The 19,419-nt window shown below is 40.9% G+C and overlaps 2 protein-coding genes across 5 annotated transcripts in view; one reads left to right on the top strand and one right to left on the bottom strand.

Annotated features, from left to right (window-relative positions):
• Positions 1-19,419, top strand: part of nf1a (neurofibromin 1a) — a 140,492-nt gene that overhangs the window by 74,715 nt on the left and 46,358 nt on the right. For all 4 annotated transcript variants that reach the window (XM_085244845.1, XM_085244844.1, XM_085244846.1 and 1 more), the window contains 5 exons: positions 1,207-1,365; positions 2,447-2,544; positions 3,683-3,829; positions 3,932-4,078; positions 8,020-8,130. In XM_085244845.1, the coding sequence (XP_085100971.1) occupies positions 1,207-1,365; positions 2,447-2,544; positions 3,683-3,829; positions 3,932-4,078; positions 8,020-8,130 (662 nt within the window). The remainder of the gene's footprint in view (positions 1-1,206; positions 1,366-2,446; positions 2,545-3,682; positions 3,830-3,931; positions 4,079-8,019; positions 8,131-19,419) is intronic.
• Positions 15,294-16,637, bottom strand: LOC146559124 (uncharacterized). The gene has a single exon (XM_085245136.1). The coding sequence runs from the start codon at positions 16,635-16,637 to the stop codon at positions 15,294-15,296; it is 1,344 nt and encodes a 447-aa protein (XP_085101262.1).

Genomic DNA, 19,419 nt, shown 5'->3' with positions numbered 1-19,419 from the left:
ACTGTTGCCTTTAGAGGTCTAGTGCTTAGGCTTTGTTCTTGTGCTGGTGGGATAAGAGCTTCTGGTATCCTTTAGGCTGGACTCTTGTAGTCAGTGGTAGGATTTCTTAATGTCAACAGCCTCGCTATCTCTCGATGGTACATCTTGTGCAGCGGCTTGGTCTTTAATAATAGTTCCTGTGCTGTTCCTCTTCACCACCTGTCTTAATCTACCTGAGGCATTCCTGGACCAGTGCATCTAAGTGTGAAATGTGTTAATGTGTGGTCTGTGTTTCCTCCCGGATTGTGGCTCTGACACTCACTAATCCTTGCCCTCTGTTGCTCATAGCAGGTTAGCGAGTTTTCATGTGTTGTCATCAGTGTCATCTATCTACCAATGAACAGGTCACCCAACGCGCATTTATCATATGCATTTTCTGCATGTAATAAAACAACTGCTGATGGGTGGTTGGAATGAGATGTAAAATAAATAACATAATAAAGTTATAGGTTACCGTCATTCTTTTAGTAACTTAGTTTGATCCACAAGATGGAATAGCTGTCTCTGTCCATAATTGTAAAGCCTTACTGATGATTTTGACGTTTGTGTTGATGATATGGGGTTATAGCCTGATGTTGTAGCTGTGTATATATATTTGTAGGAAGTTTGTATTTTTTCATTTCTTCTTCTAGTAATTGAATTAAAAGAGGCACCACCATCTTATACTTTAATCACAATTCATGGCTTAACATCTGTCATCTGTCTTCTGTCAGTTTGTGTAATCATTTCCTGTTTTCATCTTTCACCAACAGAGAGGAGACAGCTGGGTTGATTGTCATGTTTTTCCTCTCTTGCATGTTTCTTCTGCTGTAACTGGAGTAAAAACCTTTTTCACTCCTGGTACAACCAGAATAAACTCGGATCATGTCCAAGTCTTTTGTCATATTTCTTCCTAGCTAGGCTCTCCTCCTGAGCGCAGCATTTTTTGGCCTGATCATGACTCAGCTCAAATATCTCTGTTACACATATTGATACATGTATATTTTGTTATTATTATCATTCCCTCATTTGCTCTTGAATGTACCAAAATCAACTTTTAATATTGTCTCCTTCCCTTTTTTTCAAACTGGTCCCTCTTCTTATACTTTTCCCTTCTGTTCTGTATTTTCCGTTTGTGTTCGCCAACATTTTTTTTTCCCTCCACTCTCTCCATACTCCCTCACACAGGTTGTGAGTCAGCGGTTCCCACAGAACAGCATTGGTGCGGTGGGCAGTGCTATGTTTCTGCGCTTCATCAACCCTGCTATTGTGTCCCCCTATGAGACTGGTATTTTAGACAAGAAGCCTCTGCCCAGGATAGAACGGGGGCTCAAACTCATGTCCAAGGTAAGCTTATTGGATATGAGGGCTGCCATGAAAGTAACCAGAAAAAAATGGTTACATCCCTAAGTCTAGGGATGGGAATTAATAAGAATTTAGCGATTCAGATTCCATTATCAATATCACTTCTTAATTCGATTCCTCCATCCATCCATCCATCTTCATCCGCTTTATCCGGGGCCGGGTCACGGGGGCAGCAGCCTAAGCAAAGAGGCTGCTGCCTAATTCGATTCCTTTCAATTTCAATTCTCATTATTTTCCCACTGGGTTGTTTGAGAGTCAACACCATCCCTAAGCAGCATATTAAAGATATTCGATTCTACAAGAACCGGTTCACAATTCCCATCCCTAGCGACAGCTGAACCCAGCATCTCTGTATGCCAGAGAATTATACCCATTGGCTGGTTCAGTTTTGTTTGACACTTTGCATCCTGTGCATATCAACTTTCAGTTTCTTCCTTCTGAATGAAGTCTTCTAGTTCAATGGAGCAGAAGAACAAACCTTTAAAACAGTTTGGCTCCAATAGCCAAACTTTTTACTTATTCTGTGATTTATTTATTTTTTTTCTGGGTTTTTTGTTTGTTTGTTTTTTGAAAATCCACATGAGGATAAGTGACGTACAAGAAGAGATCTAAAGAAATTTATTTTTACCCCCTTTATTTGTATCCACAGGTACAAATAAAGTGTCCTTAACCTAATTTTGTTTGGCAAAAATGCCATCAATGAGTAGGCATCATAGACACATGACTAATAAAGTTTAAAATGTCACTGACTATCTTAAACCTTGTGATCGCGTCTGGTTTAAAAAGAAGCTCCTACAGTCTGGGTATAGAGTGACATTAATAATTTTAGCAGGAGGTAAGTTTTTATTGTGAGACTGAGCACAAAGATAGTGAAACACTGTACTGCATTAAAGAGAAATCTTTTGGCATAGTGTACCTGATATAAGTGTCTGTTCAGATCCCAGTAACCTGTATTTGATATCAGGATTAAACCTGAGGGTAACCATTCTCTTTGAACTCGAGCAAGATCACACAACTCACATAACATGAGCTTATTGTGAATCTCTTGTATTTTTTATTTCAGATTTTGCAGAGTATTGCAAACCACGTCTTATTTACAAAAGAAGAACACATGAGGCCTTTTAATGACTTTGTGAAGAGCAACTTTGATTCAGCCCGAAGGTAAATGCAGGGAACTACTGTTACTGTAAATACTGTTTGTATCCCTATCCCTAGAGATATCCCTGCCCCCTATATAATGGATTGCTGTGAAATTCTAACTTAACTATATCCAGTTAAAAAGTATATTTACTGATATGTTTGTTTGTATTTTTTGTCAGTGTGTGCTCAAATATTGGACATTATAGGACTGCTTGTTTTGTTTTGTTTCTTAAATATATTTTAATTAGCCAATATAATATATAATCTGTCCCAAATACCTTCTGGTTAGTTTTCATAGTGCGAGAGGGCTCTGAGACCTGAAAATAGGCGGGCAGTGGTGGGGTCTTGCCCATGGTAGTGAATAGGTAGGAATGGAGAAAAATCATTCTGTGGACAGGCATGTTTTATTTACACAACAAGTTGGCATATCTGTAACTGATTTGATGAGATGGTAATCTGTGTGCCACATGAACATGCAGCCAATCGGTGAGAGACAGATTTCTGGCTGGGTTATAGACATGCATCATTTATTTTTATGTAATGCGTTTTTTTCTGGATTTTTGGCTTATAGTCTGTCTCCCTCCGATAAGTGAAACTGCCATAAAATTTTCAGATGGTTGATTTCTTTGTAAGTGAGCAAGCTTACAAATTCAGCAGGGGATCAAATAATTATTTACTCCAGTGTATGTGAACTCACATGCTGAAACCCTCCTCATATAATACTTTTGTTAGACCCAGAACCTCTGGTATGCTTTTTATATAAAGATACACCAGATGTTATTTCTTTCTGGCAATTAGCAACTTTTTCAGTCTTTAGATTTTTTTCTTTTCCTTGTCGTAATTTTTTGACACCTGCTGCCTGACATGAATCACAGACTCATCGTGGCAATTAATGATCCCCTCTCTTCTCACTAGTACCACCATGCTGACTGTTCATGCTGACTGTTCATCAGTTGTTTGACCAGTCACTAACAAAAAAATAACAAACGAATCAAACATTTTATATCAACAGAGTTTGTGTAGTCAGGGAAACCTGAGCTATGTGGTCATGTGACAGTTCAGACAAACCAAAAACTTTGCAAACTAAATCAGTGAAGTGCTTGCTGTCGTGTTTCTTCTGACCTTAAGTTGAGCTGGCAATCTTCTCTCTCTGCCCCAGGTTTTTCTTGGACATAGCATCTGACTCTCCACCCAGTGATTCTGTCAACCACAGTCTGTCATTTATCAGTGACGGTAATGTGCTGGCTCTCCACCGGCTGCTGTGGAATAATCAGGAAAGAATTGGCCAGTACTTATCCAGTAACAGGTCAGAATTTTGTATTTCATTAAATTAGATTTTTTATTTTTATTTTTAATCATTACATTTTTATTTTTGATCATTAAATCATGAGTCACAATTTTATTTTAGGGACCACAAGGCTGTAGGTAGGCGACCTTTTGACAAGATGGCCACCTTGCTGGCTTACCTAGGACCGCCGGAACACAAACCTGTGGCTGACACTCACTGGTCTAGTCTCAATCTGACCAGCTCCAAGTTTGAGGAGTTTATGACCAGGTAAGATTGATAACAGCTTGTCAACATAATGGTTCTGACTCAATAAGCACTTTTTTCCCATTTATGGGTTGTAAGTCTGTCCATCTTTAGTTTTAGATGCATTAACACTTTATAGGAAGCTTTCATTGTATTCAATTTCAACTTTTATCTCAGTGCATCATGGAAAGCCCTAGCAGCCTAGGCCTTTTGCAACGCAAGTAAAGGAGGATTCAGGGCGACCTGATTAAGCCCTGTCTATTTGCTGTCAAAAAAGAAAGTTTTGAACCAAATCTAAAACGTAGAGGGGGTGTCTGTCTCCCAAATCCAAACTGAGAGCTAGATCCACAGAAGAGGGTCCTGAAAGGTGAAGGCTCTTCCCCCCCCCTTTCTGCTTTTAATACCCTTATAACTTCAAGTAAGCTGGCAGTCTAAGAGCAAAGGATATTCTTCATAAATGTAAAAAGAGACAAAAAATATTAATTAGAGGTTATCCAGGCCTTTAAGACAATCAGTCTGTGCTGTCTGGCTTCATGGGCAGGTAGGTAGAAGGTATGCTATGCTTTCTATTGATGTTGCCTAAGGGAAGCATGTAAATGTAAACAGAACTGGTCCTAGCACTGAACCCTGTGGACCTTAATAATTAACCTTAGTGTGTGAAGAGGGGTAGGGCTGTGCGATATGACCAAAATCTCATCGTCCCGATATAAGACCTCTATCGTCCCGATAACGATATAAATCACAAAAATTTAACATTTTCTGTAAATTCTGTGAATCTCGGGCAGCTCGACTTGCGGGAAGTGTTTCCAGCTGGGTGTCGTGTACCTGGAGTCAAGTATTTTAACCGATGCATGAAATTATGCATGTTTAGACACATGTTGTAACGGCCGCCGTTTTTGTTGTATTTATTACACGGCGTGCTGCAGGGAAAAGCCTGTTCTAACGTTTGAGTCTAAGGTCTATTTTTTAGCACCTGACGGCTCTTCTTTGCTTCTCATCCGTAAATACTCTTCATACTCTTTCGTGTGATTCAGTTTATTTTGAAAAGTCTCAACAGGATCTTGAGCTTTATTGTGAAAGGTTTATGTGGAAAATAAACAAGCTGACGACATCGGCTTGTTTACGACAACGCATAAAAACAGGCGCTTGTCCGTCCGTAGTGTGGCTATATTAAATATAAGAGAAAGAGAAATGAATATAGCCACTACAGTGACCATCAAAACGATGAAAAAATATTGCCGTAAACAGTTTATTTTGCGACACCACGAAACAAACGATAGCATAAAATGAAACGATAGATTTTTTATATCGTCATCCGATATATATCGTTATATCGAACAGCCCTAAAGAGGGGTCCCTATTTAAATGAACAAGGTGAAGTCTATTAAATAGTTATGATTCAAATCACTGCAACACAGTATCTTTCATTCCTATAGCATGCTCTAATCACTGTAATTAAATACTACAGTCAACAGTGCAATGATCCACTAAGGCCGAGCAGAACATACACAGTCCCAATCAAATGTTTCAAACCACTTGAAAAATGCCAGAAAGTCATATTTTGCATGGTTGGAACCAAGAAGAGCTCCAACATCCAACAAGAAGAAATGAGAGTGAGAAAACGTTTTTTTGAACATGCAAGTTATTGAAAACAATGCTTAAACTGAAACGGGCTTTTTTACAGCCGATCAAAAAGGAACATTTCTCCAAGCGGCGAACACGAAGGGTGTCTACTGTCTGGAACTGTTGTCCATTTTTGTAAACTTCCCTTGCCATCCATCCCCAAAGGTTCTCAATTGGATTTAGATCAGGGGAACACGCAGGATGGTCCAAAAGAGTGATGGTATTCTCCTGCAAGAAGTTCCTTGTCCTGCAGGCATTGTGTACTGTAGCGTTGTCATGTTGAAAATCCCAGTTGTTACCACACAGACGAGGGCCCTCAGTCATGAGGGATGCTCTCTGCAACATCTGGACATAGCCAGTGGCCATTCGCCCCCCCTGCACCTCCTGAAGCTCCATTGTTCCACTGAAGGAAAAAGCACCCCAGGCCATTATGGCGCCTCCTCCACTGTGGTGCACAGAAAACATCTCAGGTGGGATCTGCTTGTCATGCCAGTAACGTTGGAAACCACCAGGACCATCAAGGTTAAATTTTTTCACATCAGAGGATAAAACTTTCTTTCACCTTTCAGTGTTTAGTGCTCTCTTTCAGTCTCTGGCATTTAATGAGACAAGACCATTTAAGATCTTTAATGTTTTTGAAGCCATTCGGTCTAAGATGCCGTCTGATGATTATGAGGCTGCAGTCGGCACCAGTAATGGCCTTAATTTGGGTCGAGGATTGTCCAGTGTCTTGACAAACAGCCAATTGGATCCTCCAGCTCAGTGCTGGTAAGGGTTTCTTGGGTCTTCCACTTGACCTTTTTGTTCCTATAACCATCAGGATCATTTAAGAAATTCCAAATGACTGTCTGACTGCGTCCCGCCTCAGCAGCAATGGCACGCTGCGAGAGACCCTGCTTATGCAGTTCAAAAACCCGACCACGGTCCAAAAGGGAACGTTTTTTTGCCTTTGCCATCGTGACTACCTGACAGAAGATGACAATGAATTCACATTTTTGCATAGAGTTTGCCTCTTAAAGGCATGTGGTCCTAAATTTTTAATCAGTTATAAAACAGCCTGTTTCAATTTTAGCATTGTTTTCGATAAATTGCATGCTCCAAAAAATGTTTTGTCTCACTCCCATTTCTTCTTGTTGCATATTGAAGCTCTACTTGGAACCTTGTTAAGATCCAACCATGCAAAATATTATTTTATTTCAAGTGGTCTTAAACTTTTAATCAGGACTGTATATACTGAGGAGAGTGGGACAGCAGGTGGAGCAGAAGTAACAATATTATTAATGGTGTCAAATAACGCCATAGGATTACCTGTTCTATTTGTAACCAAGTGTGAGAAACAGTCAGCCCGTGCATCTCTAACTGAACTGTTGAAAGAAAAGATGAAAAGATCCTTTTGCTGAAGGGGATGAATACAAACTGAATTTTCCTTCACTAGTGCTCACCTTTTCCACAAGAACACTTTAAGAGGCGTATGGTGTTTATCTAATTTATCCAAGGTGACAACTTGGAAACAGGAGCTAATCATCTATGTGAATGTTAATATTTCCATCTGTAAGCAATCCTAAACGGCTTAATAGTGGAGAATAATAAATCACTAAACTTCTTTAAAAACAAGCCATTTGGGTTAGGTTGACGTCCACCTGCACAATAAAACAGATTCTTATTCCCGACTCCTGCATGCACCAACGAGGGCAATGCTGCGGATGCCAAATAAGGATTCAGGCACAAAATATCAAAACAGGAGGATGAGGTATCTTGACCCATCAGATAGCATGGATAAAGGTGTTCATAAACTAAGGCAGACAGCATGCTGGAATCCAGGATAAAACCCGAGTTAAGGTAGCTGCTCTGTACTGTGTTAGCAAATGGCATTAAAGAAGATAACAGTGGAGGAATTATACCCTTAAGTTTAGTTACAGCGCTATCGGCTGTATTTAAAAGTATTCCCAACTGCTGTGTGATCCATTATTGTAAATTTTATTGTTGTTAGGAAATGATCGAAGGGTTTTCAATGAATACTTTTAAGTGTTCGGTTTCCATGCCATATCTCAGAACTAGATGGAGAGTGTGGTTAACGTTGTTGTGGGTTCTTTTACATTTTGAGAGAAGCTAATTGAGTCTAATAATAGATTAAATGCTGTGTTGAGGCTGTCAAAATCATCCACAACAATTATTTTATTTGAACTGAGCACTAAGTCAGATAACAAGTCTGATAAACCTCTGAGTAAGGGCCAAGGGGACAATAGAGAAACAACAAATAAAACTGGTTTGTTATTTTACCAGTTGGGTTGTAACTTTATTTGCTTAATTTACTATCTTCAGCGCTTCTTTTTGTTCTACAGGCATCAAGTACATGAGAAGGAGGAATTCAAAGCCTTAAAGACCCTCAACATTTTCTACCAGGCAGGAACCTCAAAGATTGGAAATCCAGTGTTCTACTATGTCGCCCGCAGGTAGGACTTGGCTTTACTTATTTCTCAATTTAGTAAACTGACAAAATAATAGATAAGAGTGCATTTGTTGTTAGAGACTTTGGTTCATTTTAAATTGCTGTCAAGCAAACCTTGCATTTAAAATTTCCTTTGCCAAAAATGAAATGTGGAGGTTTCAAATTAGTCAGGACAGAGCTATTCTGTAAAGATATATTGTATCTGTCAGAATGTGTGCTGGCAAGTTGGATGAATTATTTCTAGATTAGCCACTAACCACACATCCTGTGTATGGTGTTAGTGTGTGATGTTTCCTGGATACCAGTATGCACCTATCAACAGTAGTTGAGACAGTATCTGCTTCAAACAGATTGGTTTTTGGTTTTTAAAAATAGGACCCTGTTGTGTCAGTTCTGTCTACGATTGGTGCCTGAGCATGCAATGTAAAAACCATTTTGTATCTGCTTATTTGAGTGTCCCAAAGCATTCACAGTATTGACATCCCAATCTTTATTATTATTGAGTGTGCCAGTACAATAGTACTGAGGCATTGTCTAAGGAGCTTGGGAAAAAAGGTTCTGGACTTCTCTAAGTAATTCTTGAAGACGTTTCACCTCTCATCCTAGAAGCTTATTCAGTTCTAAGTGCAATTGTTGGAGAGTCTCAGTATTGAGGCATTTCCGAAAGTTGATTCAGTTCATCTGGACGTAGCACTTTCAGTGGGAGAAATGTTTCGTCATTCATCCAAGTGACTTCTTCAGTCTCAGCTGACTGCAGGTTTCCCCACCCTTATGAACATACATTTGCATGATGAATGAAACTAGCACCACTGGCGAACAATGGGCTGACAGGCCAGTTTCTTGATCATTAATATGCAAATTGTCATGACCATTGATCAGCAACCACCTATCAAAGGCCATTGGTCAACTGCTATTGATCACTGAGGAATGACCATTGATCAATGGTTATGAGTACCATTCAGAGAGAGTGGGAAGTGGCTGCAGTTCTTCTAAGATTTTGAGATTTTCATCAGTAATGGCGGACATTTAAAAGTTGATGTGCAGCATAAACCTTACCAAGCCTTCCTAATTTTTTGGAATCTCCTTATCTGGATGATTGAGCATGCATCAAGAAATACTGTATATTATTTGTCTGATTTATTATTCTGATTATTATTATTTAGTGTGCCAATGCAATAGCATCCAAGAATTATTATTATTATTATTTTATGGTTGGATATTATTATTATTTGTCAGATTTATTATTCTAGTTATTATGAGTGTTTATTTTTGTCTTTCTAAGTGTCTAACTTTGCAATAACATACAATAATATACAGTATGGTTAACAACACATTAATTTTACAATATCCAACAACTTTATTAGATGGTAAATGGCCTGTATTTATATAGCGCTTTACTAGTCCCTAAGGACCCCAAAGCGCTTTACATATCCAGTCATCCACCCATTCACACACACATTCACACACTGGTGATGGCAAGCTACATTGTAGCCACAGCCACCCTGGGGCGCACTGACAGAGGCGAGATGCAGCTGTTTTCACTTTACAGGAACAAGAGTAATATGGGTACCACAAACAGATGTCTCAATTTAAAAATCTCTGCCACATTATTATATACGCTTGTTTTCACACTACAGCAAGAACCTATGTGTAATGATATTACAGTCATTTTACATACAGTCGAAGAACATATGCACATATCAAAAACACATCAATTTTAAAATGTCTGCCACTTTTTTTTAGTAAATCTGTTTTCACTGAGTGAAGTGATTTCCAACTTTTTAGTGCCACCAGCAGCAAAGAAATACCTGACCGTTCTCTCAAAGCAAATGCTTTGATTTTTCTCTGAGCTACTTGTTATTGATCTGCATACACTGCATGTAGCTCTCTTCACGACAACACAGACACAGGTCGGTTCTTTGAAACGGGCGTTTATTACTTGGGCCTTCTCTCCTCAGCTTCACCATCACCAGTACGCCGATACGCCATTACGCCAATACGCCGTGAGAACTGGTCACGAGCGAACAGTACAAACAATTAGCAACTTTACAGTACACATATTAAGTCCAAACACAAATAAAAAACATTTCTCAAATGACAAATACCTCGTTGGCTGCTTGTCCTGAAAAGAGGTCCTTAAGTCCTTGTATTGCCCTTTCTTTTAGTAAACTTTTAGCTTAAATCGCTTCATGAGAGACATCGGCTCCCTCGCAGTCCATGAAAAGTCTCGTGTGCTCTCGTTAAGGGTATTCTCACGAGACACTAGCTCTCACCTTACACATGTACATTTCAAATAAAGACATTTCAACGCAAACTATATATATTCATGAAATTATGTAACTTAACATTTTAACAGTATTTACACTCCCACCAAAATCACTCATTGACTTAAAATGAGAGATTTTCCTCAATGAAAATTATAAGGAAGTGATGTGTGAGTGTACATTTAAGTGTAGGTCATTTAGCTTTACGTGTGTTTTAGGTGGCCTCAAGTAATGTAACTACTTTGTGAACAGGCCTCTCAAGGAAAACTGATTTAGTGATTGGTTTTCCCTTATCAAAAGTAGTGTCACTGAGCAGAAGCTTTAGCTTTCGCACCTTGCCATCTGCGCTGGGCAGGGCTTCCACAACCCTTGCAAGCTTCCACTGGTTTCTTGGTGCACTGTCATCCTTTAATATTACAATGTCATCTGGTTGCAAGTTTCGTGACAGCTTCTGCCATTTCTGTCGTTGTTGGAGGTTTAGCAGGTATTCTCGTTTCCATCGTTGCCAAAATTCATTGGCCAAAAACTGCACTCTTCTCCACCTTTTGTGCAGATAGAGATCTTCTTTGCAGAATTGTCCAGGGGGTGGCAGAATTACAGATGATTTCATGGTTAGAATGTGGTTGGGAGTGAGGGGTTCCGGACCAGTAGGATCGTGAAGATGCTCGACACTTAGTGGCCTGCTGTTGATTATGGTCATTGTTTCATACAGAAACGTTCTTAGAGTTGTGGTGTCAAGTCTGCTGGCGGACTTGTCGAGCATAGCTATCAGGATGCTTCGGATTGTTCGAATCTGGCGTTCCCAAACTCCTCCCATATGACTAGCTGATGGGACATTCAGCACAAATTCACAACCAAGCGCCCTTGTACGGTCTTGATCCATTCCTTCAAGTAATTCAGAAAGCTCCTTTCTAGCACCAACAAAGTTTGTGCCTCTATCACATCTTAGCTGGCGCACGGGTCCTCGAATAGCTATGAATGATCGAAGTGCATTCATGAATGCGTCTGTTGTCAAATCGTCAAGGGTTTCTATGTGAACTGCTCTAGAACATAGGCAGGTGAATAACAATCCGTATCGTTTCAACTCTCTCCTTCCTTCCTTCACAATAAAGGGGCCAAAACAATCAAGCCCACAATAAGTAAAGGGGGGAGATGTCTCAATTCTCTCTCCTGGTAGATTTGCCATTTGTTGAACCTCAGTTGTTCTTCTGTATCGTCTACATTTTACACACTTGTAAATGTGTGAGGAGACCACACTTCCACATCCTAGGACCCATATTCCGCTTGCGCGCAACTCGTTCATGGTCATGCCCCTTCCTTGATGGTGTATAAGCTCATGATGATGTTTGACCAGCAGAGCTGACACATGAGATTTTTTCGGAAGAATCGCAGGATGCTTTACATCATGGTGTAAGGCTGACTGAGACAGCCGTCCTCCCACCCTAAGAACATTGGTTTCGTCCAGGAAAGCATTCAGCTGGCGTAGCCTGTTGTGCCTGCTCAAAGTGTGTTCCTTCTTGCCTCTTATTTTCTTTATGTCTTCAGCGAAAGCGTCTTCTTGTACGAGTTTGATGATGAAGATCTCTGCTTCTCTTCGTTCTTCAAGATTAGTCGACTCATTAGTTCTCGACTGAAATCCCTTAAACTCTCTGACAAATCTCTTGAGCCTGGCAATGGCTCTCACCACTCTGGACCAGTCAGAAAATTTAGTTAAACGGTTTACCATTGGATTCTGTTCTCTTGCTTTAACTGCATGAACATGTGCTCTCCGAAGTTCAGGATCAGTAGCCTCAACTTCTCCCACCATTCCCACTTCATGTGGGAGATTTTGCTGCCAAAGGAAGTTGGGTCCTTTCAGCCAGCTAGATTCTTTCATTTGAACTGCAGTCAATCCTCTTGAGGCTCCATCAGCTGGGTTGTTTTCAGAGTTGACATGTCGCCATTGTTCAGGTTTTGTGCTAGATCTTATTCGCTGGATGCGGTTGGCCACGAATGTTTGGAACCTTTTAGCATCATTGTTCACATAGCCAAGGACCACCTTTGAGTCAGTCCAGTAATACTCTTGCACATTTTCAATCTCCAGCTCGCCTCTAATGATATCACCAATGCGGACTGAGGTCACAGCTGAAGATAACTCAAGCCTTGGGATGGTTGTTAGTTTGGTAGGGGCTACTCTTGCTTTCCCCAAGACAAGTGAACAACTTATCTGTCCTGTTTCACTCACCGCTCTAAGGTATGAGCATGCACCATACCCTTTGAAGCTTGCATCAGAAAAGTTGTGAAGCTCATATAGTGAGACTTCACCAAAGTTTGATGGAAGGTAGCTTCTTGGAATCTTTAGAACTGCCAAATGAGGCAGATCTTTGAGCCATGACTCCCATTGTGGCTGGATGTGCTCGGGGAGAGGTTCGTCCCAGCTTACCTTGTCTCTACACAGTGTTTGAAGAATCTGTTTGCCGATAAGTAGGAATGGAGCCACGAAACCTAGTGGATCATAGACTGAGGCAACAGTTGAGAGAACGCCTCTCCTTGTCAGTGGGTTTTCTTTTACCACCACCCTGAACTGAAATTCATCCGCCTCAACACACCACTGAACTCCAAGTGCTCGCTCGATATGAAGTTCTCCTAGAGCCATGTTTAGATCTTTGGTCTGAACACATTCTTGTGGTGGAATTGTTGCAATCACACTCTCATCGTTGGATACAAACTTATGTAGCCGTAGATTTCCTGTTTTGCACAGAGCTCTTGATTCCTTTACCAGGCGTATAGCTTCAGCAGTCGACCTTACACTTGTCAGGCCATCATCTACATAGAAGCTTCTTTGGATGAACTTAATGGCTTCTTTGCTGAACTTGCCTTGGCCTTGTGAAGCTAGGTATTTCAGTCCAAAGTTGGAGCAACCGGGGGATGAAGCTGCCCCAAAGAGGTGTACCTTCATCCTGTACACTGAGGGTTCAGAATCCAAATCACCTCCATCCCACCAGAGGAACCTGAGATAATCTTGATGTTCCCTTGCAACGTGGAACTGGTGAAACATTTTTTCGATGTCGCACATTATGGCTATAGGACCCTTTCTAAATCGACACAACACACCAACTAATGTGTTAGTCAGGTCTGGACCTGTCAAGAGATAGTCATTTAGAGAGGTTTCTTGGTAGCGTGCCGAACAATCGAAAACCACACGGATCTTCCCGGGCTTGTGGGGATGGTAGACACCATGGTGCGGTATGTACCATGCTGGCTGGTTGTCTAATTCAGACTGTGGCACCTTCTCAGCATCTCTTCTACTTATGATTTCATTCATGAAATTGACATAGTCCGTGTAATATTGTTCATTTCTCCTCAGTCGACGCTCTAATGAGCTGAGCCTGTGAACTGCACACTGTTTATTGTCTGGAAGATTAGGTTTGTCTGTCTTGAAAGAAAGCGGAAGTTCATAGTGGCCATCTTCCTTCTGTCTTATTCCAGCTTTCACTTTAGACAGAAAGAGGAGGTCCTCCTGAGAAACTGGATTATCATCTGTTGAGTGATCTGTGAAATCTGATTCAAAAGTCTTAATTATGTCAAGTGGGTTGATCTCTTTGACTTGAGTCCTGCACGCAAAGTGCACTTCCTTCTTTAGCTGAACTGATGGATGCACAGTTGGTGTCACTTGTCGTACTATGATTCTATGACTGAATCCTATTGGATCGCTGTTGTCGCTTGCTGAATGTGAGCAACCAACAATGCTCCAGCCCAGATCAGTCCGCTGCGCATATGGATGATTTTCGTCACCAGACAGGATCTCTCTTGGGAGGAGGGCTCGTTGACAGTTGTAGCCTATAAGAAGGCCTACTTCGCAATCCAACTGTGGTGGAATCTTTTCTGACAGTTGCTCTAGATGTGGCCATTTTAGAGCTGTTTCAGAGGTAGGAATGTGCAGCCTGTTTACTGGAATAAATTCTCTTGTGAAAACAGGTGGTAGTGGAATCCTTTTCTCTGAGTTGTATCCTCTCACTTGTAGACCTGTCATTTTCTGACATGGAATAACTGTCGACTTGGCAGACATTGTGGACAGTCGCAGACTGACATTCTCTCTGTTTGTGTTCAGGCCTTGAGCTACTTCATCTAGTATGAAGGTGGTATCACTCTGTGTGTCTAAGAGTGCATAAACTAGCAGTTCTTGATCTGGCTGCTTAATAGATGACACCCAGACTGGCAAGATAGAAGATGTTCGTGTGCTTAGACCCTCTTGAATAACTCTGTTGGAAGTGGCTGTTGCGGTCCTTTCTGTGGTGTCTGCCTTGTCCTTTGAAATTTCACTTGCATTTAGGTGGATTGGCCTTTGACGTTCCTTGAACTTATCGTCATGCAAACATGTTGGGTGTCTCTTTTGGCATTTCTCACACGTGCTTTTGTTATCACATTTTCTTGAGTGATGACCGGTCTTCAAACATCCAAAGCAAAGCTTCTCTGTGTGTACAAACTTAACACGATCCTGAACTGTCTTTTCTGTGAAACTTCGACATTTGTCTAGGATGTGTCCTGTCCTTTTGCAGAAAACACATGATGTAATACTGCTCTGTGTTGTAGTTGTGGTCAGAGTCTTTGCTTGAACTATTTGGCTTCGTAGATGCCTTGGTTTCTCGCTTTCAACACTCTTAAGTGCTTGTATTGAGGAAATTGGATCGCAAGCAAGATCTGCTTCCTTTGATAGGAAGTCAACAAACACCTTGAATGGTGGGTACTCAGCTTTCACTTGTCTGACTTCCATCACTTTGCGATTCCAGCTGGAAACCAACCAATCTGGCAATTTCAGCAGAATCCTCTGACTCTCAACGCAGTCATTCAAGACCTCCAGCATCTTGACATGAGACATGGCAGCCTCACAGCTCTTGAGAAAGTCTGCAAATTCTCTTAGGTTCTAAGGATGCTTGCGAGCTATCTTTGGCCATGCATGCAGCTTGTCTCTGAGTGACTTCCCAATTACGAATGGGTCTCCGAAACGTTTCTCTAAAAGCTTCCAGGCTGAGTCATATGCTGCTTCTGTGCCCAATAGAAGAAATCCTTCCACGGCCTTCTTTGCTGTGCCACCTAAGTACTTTCTTAGGTAATACAGTTTTTCATTCTTTGGGATGTTCTTCCTTTCTATTAATGTTTCAAAGGACAGTTGCCAGTCTTTGAACTTCAAGGGATCTCCTGTAAACACCCCAGGCTCTGGTGTTGGGAGCCGGTTTGCACTCATAGCTTCTACTAGTGCATTGACCAGATCTAAGCTATTCTGCTCTTGAGGCCTCAACACTGAGGCTGGAGGAGACTGAGGTAGCTGTTGTGGACAAGGAGCTTGACTTGTGACTGCTAGGGATTGAGGAATAAATGGGGGACTTGATGCATTGAGAGAATGGGTTGTGACTGGAAGTACTGTGGAGTCAGCGACTCTAAGCTCTGGCAGTACTTCACTACCATACAACAAATCAGTTGCTTCTATGTTTTCTTCAGCTTCATCATAGACCCTCACTCGAGCTCTAGCAGCATTTAGCTTCTTTACTTCTTCTAGGCGTGCAAATTTTCTACGTTTATCTTGGATTGCTTGCTGTCTGGCTAGGTTCTCAGCCTCTAACATTTGAAGTTCTGTTTCTTCCCTTTCTTGCTCCTCCAACACTGCCAAGACTTCCTGAGTTGCAGCAGCTTCAGCTACAGCCTCTATTCTTTTGACAGAGTGGCTGCTAGAGTGGGTAGAACTACATCCTTGACGAGACAGTGGTCTAGAAACAGAACCTGTTGAGCCTAGAACAGATCCAGCATCAGGCCAAGACTCTTCATCTTTATCTGCTTCATGACCTTTAAGCTGTCTCTCTGCTCTTTGAATAATAAATTCTGAGAATGACATGCATGTATCAACCCTGCGCCGCAGGTCTGGTTCAGGGGTTTGCGCTTGACGCAGCTCCTCATAAACCACCTTTACATCAGAACAGGTGCTTTTGATGTTCTCAATAAGCTCAGTTAACTCATCCTTAGAAGCATCACCACTTAATAACTCTTTGCCTATTCGTGCATGACACCTCCACTTCTCATAGATGATTTTGTATTTGCGTTGAATGTGCTTCAGTCTCTCATCTTGGTATGCTCTTCCCCTTTCTGTTAGGGTATGCGCCCTCTCACTTCTTCGAAGCCCCTCTAGTTCTGCTGCAGATTCAGTGACAGTAGCTTCAGCTTGAGCGGATTGTTCAGCATCTTTATGGCAGGTCTCTCTGCTTATGTTAGACATGTTGAGATTATAGCAGTGTGATTGTGCAGCTATTAAACTTCAACTAGATTTCTTCTGGACTATGTGTAAGTGAAAGTTGCAATAAACTTAATTTGAATTAAGGTTCATAAATGTATGTATGAGTCTTCCAACACACTGTTGACTTCAATACTGAACTTAAGTTTCAAACAGACAAGAACAACAAAAATCACCTTATCACAAATATACAATAACAGTGTAAATGTACTTAGAAATACCTTAAATCCTTATCATTTACATTACTAAAGGTTTTCAAGTTTTCACATCAGTATAGTACCTCTTTAAAATTCACATAAGGTGCCCTTTAAACTCAGCAAATTTTGTATAACTCAAAATTACTCATAACCTGTGAGCTTGTTAAATATTTACTTGTTTGTTCTATAAACCTTGTGATGTACAACAACTATAAATGCAAACACATTGGATTAATCTCTACATTAAGCAAGCAAGAATAACAGATGAGTCCCTTAGTTGCAATTTTCACATTTAACCACTTCTCACACCACCTTAACTTCACTTTTGTGGTAGAGCTTCTCCTGATCTTAAACGTGAAAATTAGCGCTTTAACTCAGTCTAACCACCGTTGCTTGTTAATGCTGTGCCGATATGCGTTATGCACTCTGCTTATCTGACGTGATGCACCGGATCCGCGTCGTTTCGTCATCCGCGGCGATCCTGTCCTCTCCTACCCGTGTTGAGCAGGCGAGTTCTCACTGTAGCTCTCTTCACGACAACACAGACACAGGTCGGTTCTTTGAAACGGGCGTTTATTACTTGGGCCTTCTCTCCTCAGCTTCACCATCACCAGTACGCCGATACGCCATTACGCCAATACGCCGTGAGAACTGGTCACGAGCGAACAGTACAAACAATTAGCAACTTTACAGTACACATATTAAGTCCAAACACAAATAAAAAACATTTCTCAAATGACAAATACCTCGTTGGCTGCTTGTCCTGAAAAGAGGTCCTTAAGTCCTTGTATTGCCCTTTCTTTTAGTAAACTTTTAGCTTAAATCGCTTCATGAGAGACATCTGCTCCCTCGCAGTCCATGAAAAGTCTCGTGTGCTCTCGTTAAGGGTATTCTCACGAGACACTAGCTCTCACTTTACACATGTACATTTCAAATAAAGACATTTCAACGCAAACTATATATATTCATGAAATTATGTAACTTAACATTTTAACAGCATTTACACTGCAATAGAACAAAAATGTTTTTCTGGTGAAAAACAATCGTGATAAACATGTCCGTTGAATTGTTTTGGTGGTACAATCAGTGCACTTTAATTCCAATTTCACAACTTTGTAGTGAGCTGTGTAGAATACTATTTAGCTTAAACTGTACACTATGCTGATAATCATGGTGTTTCACTGGAATCCACTGGAATCGCTGGATTCTTTTTTGGATTGCCCCCTAAACCTAATACCTGGTTGACTGCAGTAGAGTGTTTGAAATAACTGGCAATGAGTCTTTGAATTCTGGCCAACTCATCTTTGCAGAATTGTTGTAATTCAACCACATTGGAGCTTTTTAAGGTCATGCCACAGAATCTTGATCGATTCAATTCTGTTTTTTTTTTTTTTTAATGTTTTATATAGCGCCAAATCACAACAACAGTCGCCTCAAGGCGCTCAGATTGGATTTAGGTCAGCACTTTGACTAGGCCACTCCAAAGTCTTCATTTTGTTTTTTTAAGCCATTCAGAGGTGGACTTCCTGGTGTGTTTTGGATCATTGTCCTGCTGCAGAACCCAAGTGCACTTCAGCTTGAGGTCACAAACAGATGATCGGACATTCTTCCTCAGGATGTGTTGGTAGAAAGCAAGATTCGTGGTGCCATATAACACAGCAAGTCTTCCATGTGCTAAGGCAGCAAAATAGCCCCAGACCATCACACTACCACCACCCTATTTTAATGTTGGCATGATGATCCTTTTCTGAAATTCTGTGTTAGTTTTACACCAGATGTAATGGGACTCAAACCTTCCAAAGGTACAACTTTTGTCTTTGTCAGTATAGAGAATACAGTCATCAACATGTTTTCTGGTAAAACTGTGATGACCTTCTATGTTCCTTTTGCACAGCAATGGTTTTCATCTTGGAGCTCTGCCATGAAGGCCATTTTTGCCCAATTTGTCATGAACATTGATGTTAGCCCTGCAGTTCTTTGGATGTTGTGCTGGCGTGTTTTGTGACCTCTTGGATGAGTCCTCGCTTCGTTCTTAAGGTTATTTTGGTCAGCAATTCACTCCTTGGAAGGTTCACCACTGTTATATGTATTTGCCTTTTGTGGATAATGGTGCTCACTGGAGTCCCACAGCTCTAGAAATGGCTTTATAATCATTTCCAGACTGAGGGACCTCAATTACTTTGTTTCTCATTTGTTCCTGGGTTTCCTTGGCTCGTGACATGATGTATGGCTTTTGAGGATCTTTTTGGTCTACTCCACTTTGTCAGGCAGGTCCTATTTAAATTTCTTGATTGAAGTGTATCAGTAATCAAGGCTAGGTGTGACCAGAGAAACTGAACCCAGCTTTCCAAAGTTAATTTATGTTATAATGGGGCAGGGGAGGGATCACCTTTGCACACAGGGCCATCTATGTTTGGATTTGTTTCCCCCGAATAATAAACACCTTCATTTAGAAACGGCAGTTTCCATTTTTATAAGCCATTTTTTACAAACCGCTTCTCTCAAAGACATGACAGACACAGGGGTGCTCACACCCTTGCTCATTTGAATATCATTTGTTGATTGGTTGG

Source organism: Mchenga conophoros, linkage group LG14 (genome assembly GCF_057382185.1).
Source record: "Mchenga conophoros isolate Kocher_MC1m ecotype Shallow Benthic linkage group LG14, M_conophoros_male_GT1.1, whole genome shotgun sequence".
In the NCBI taxonomy this organism is placed as follows: Eukaryota; Metazoa; Chordata; class Actinopteri; order Cichliformes; family Cichlidae; genus Mchenga; species Mchenga conophoros.
Note: the sequence above shows the minus strand (reverse complement) of the source record. Positions and strands in the feature narration are given on the sequence as shown.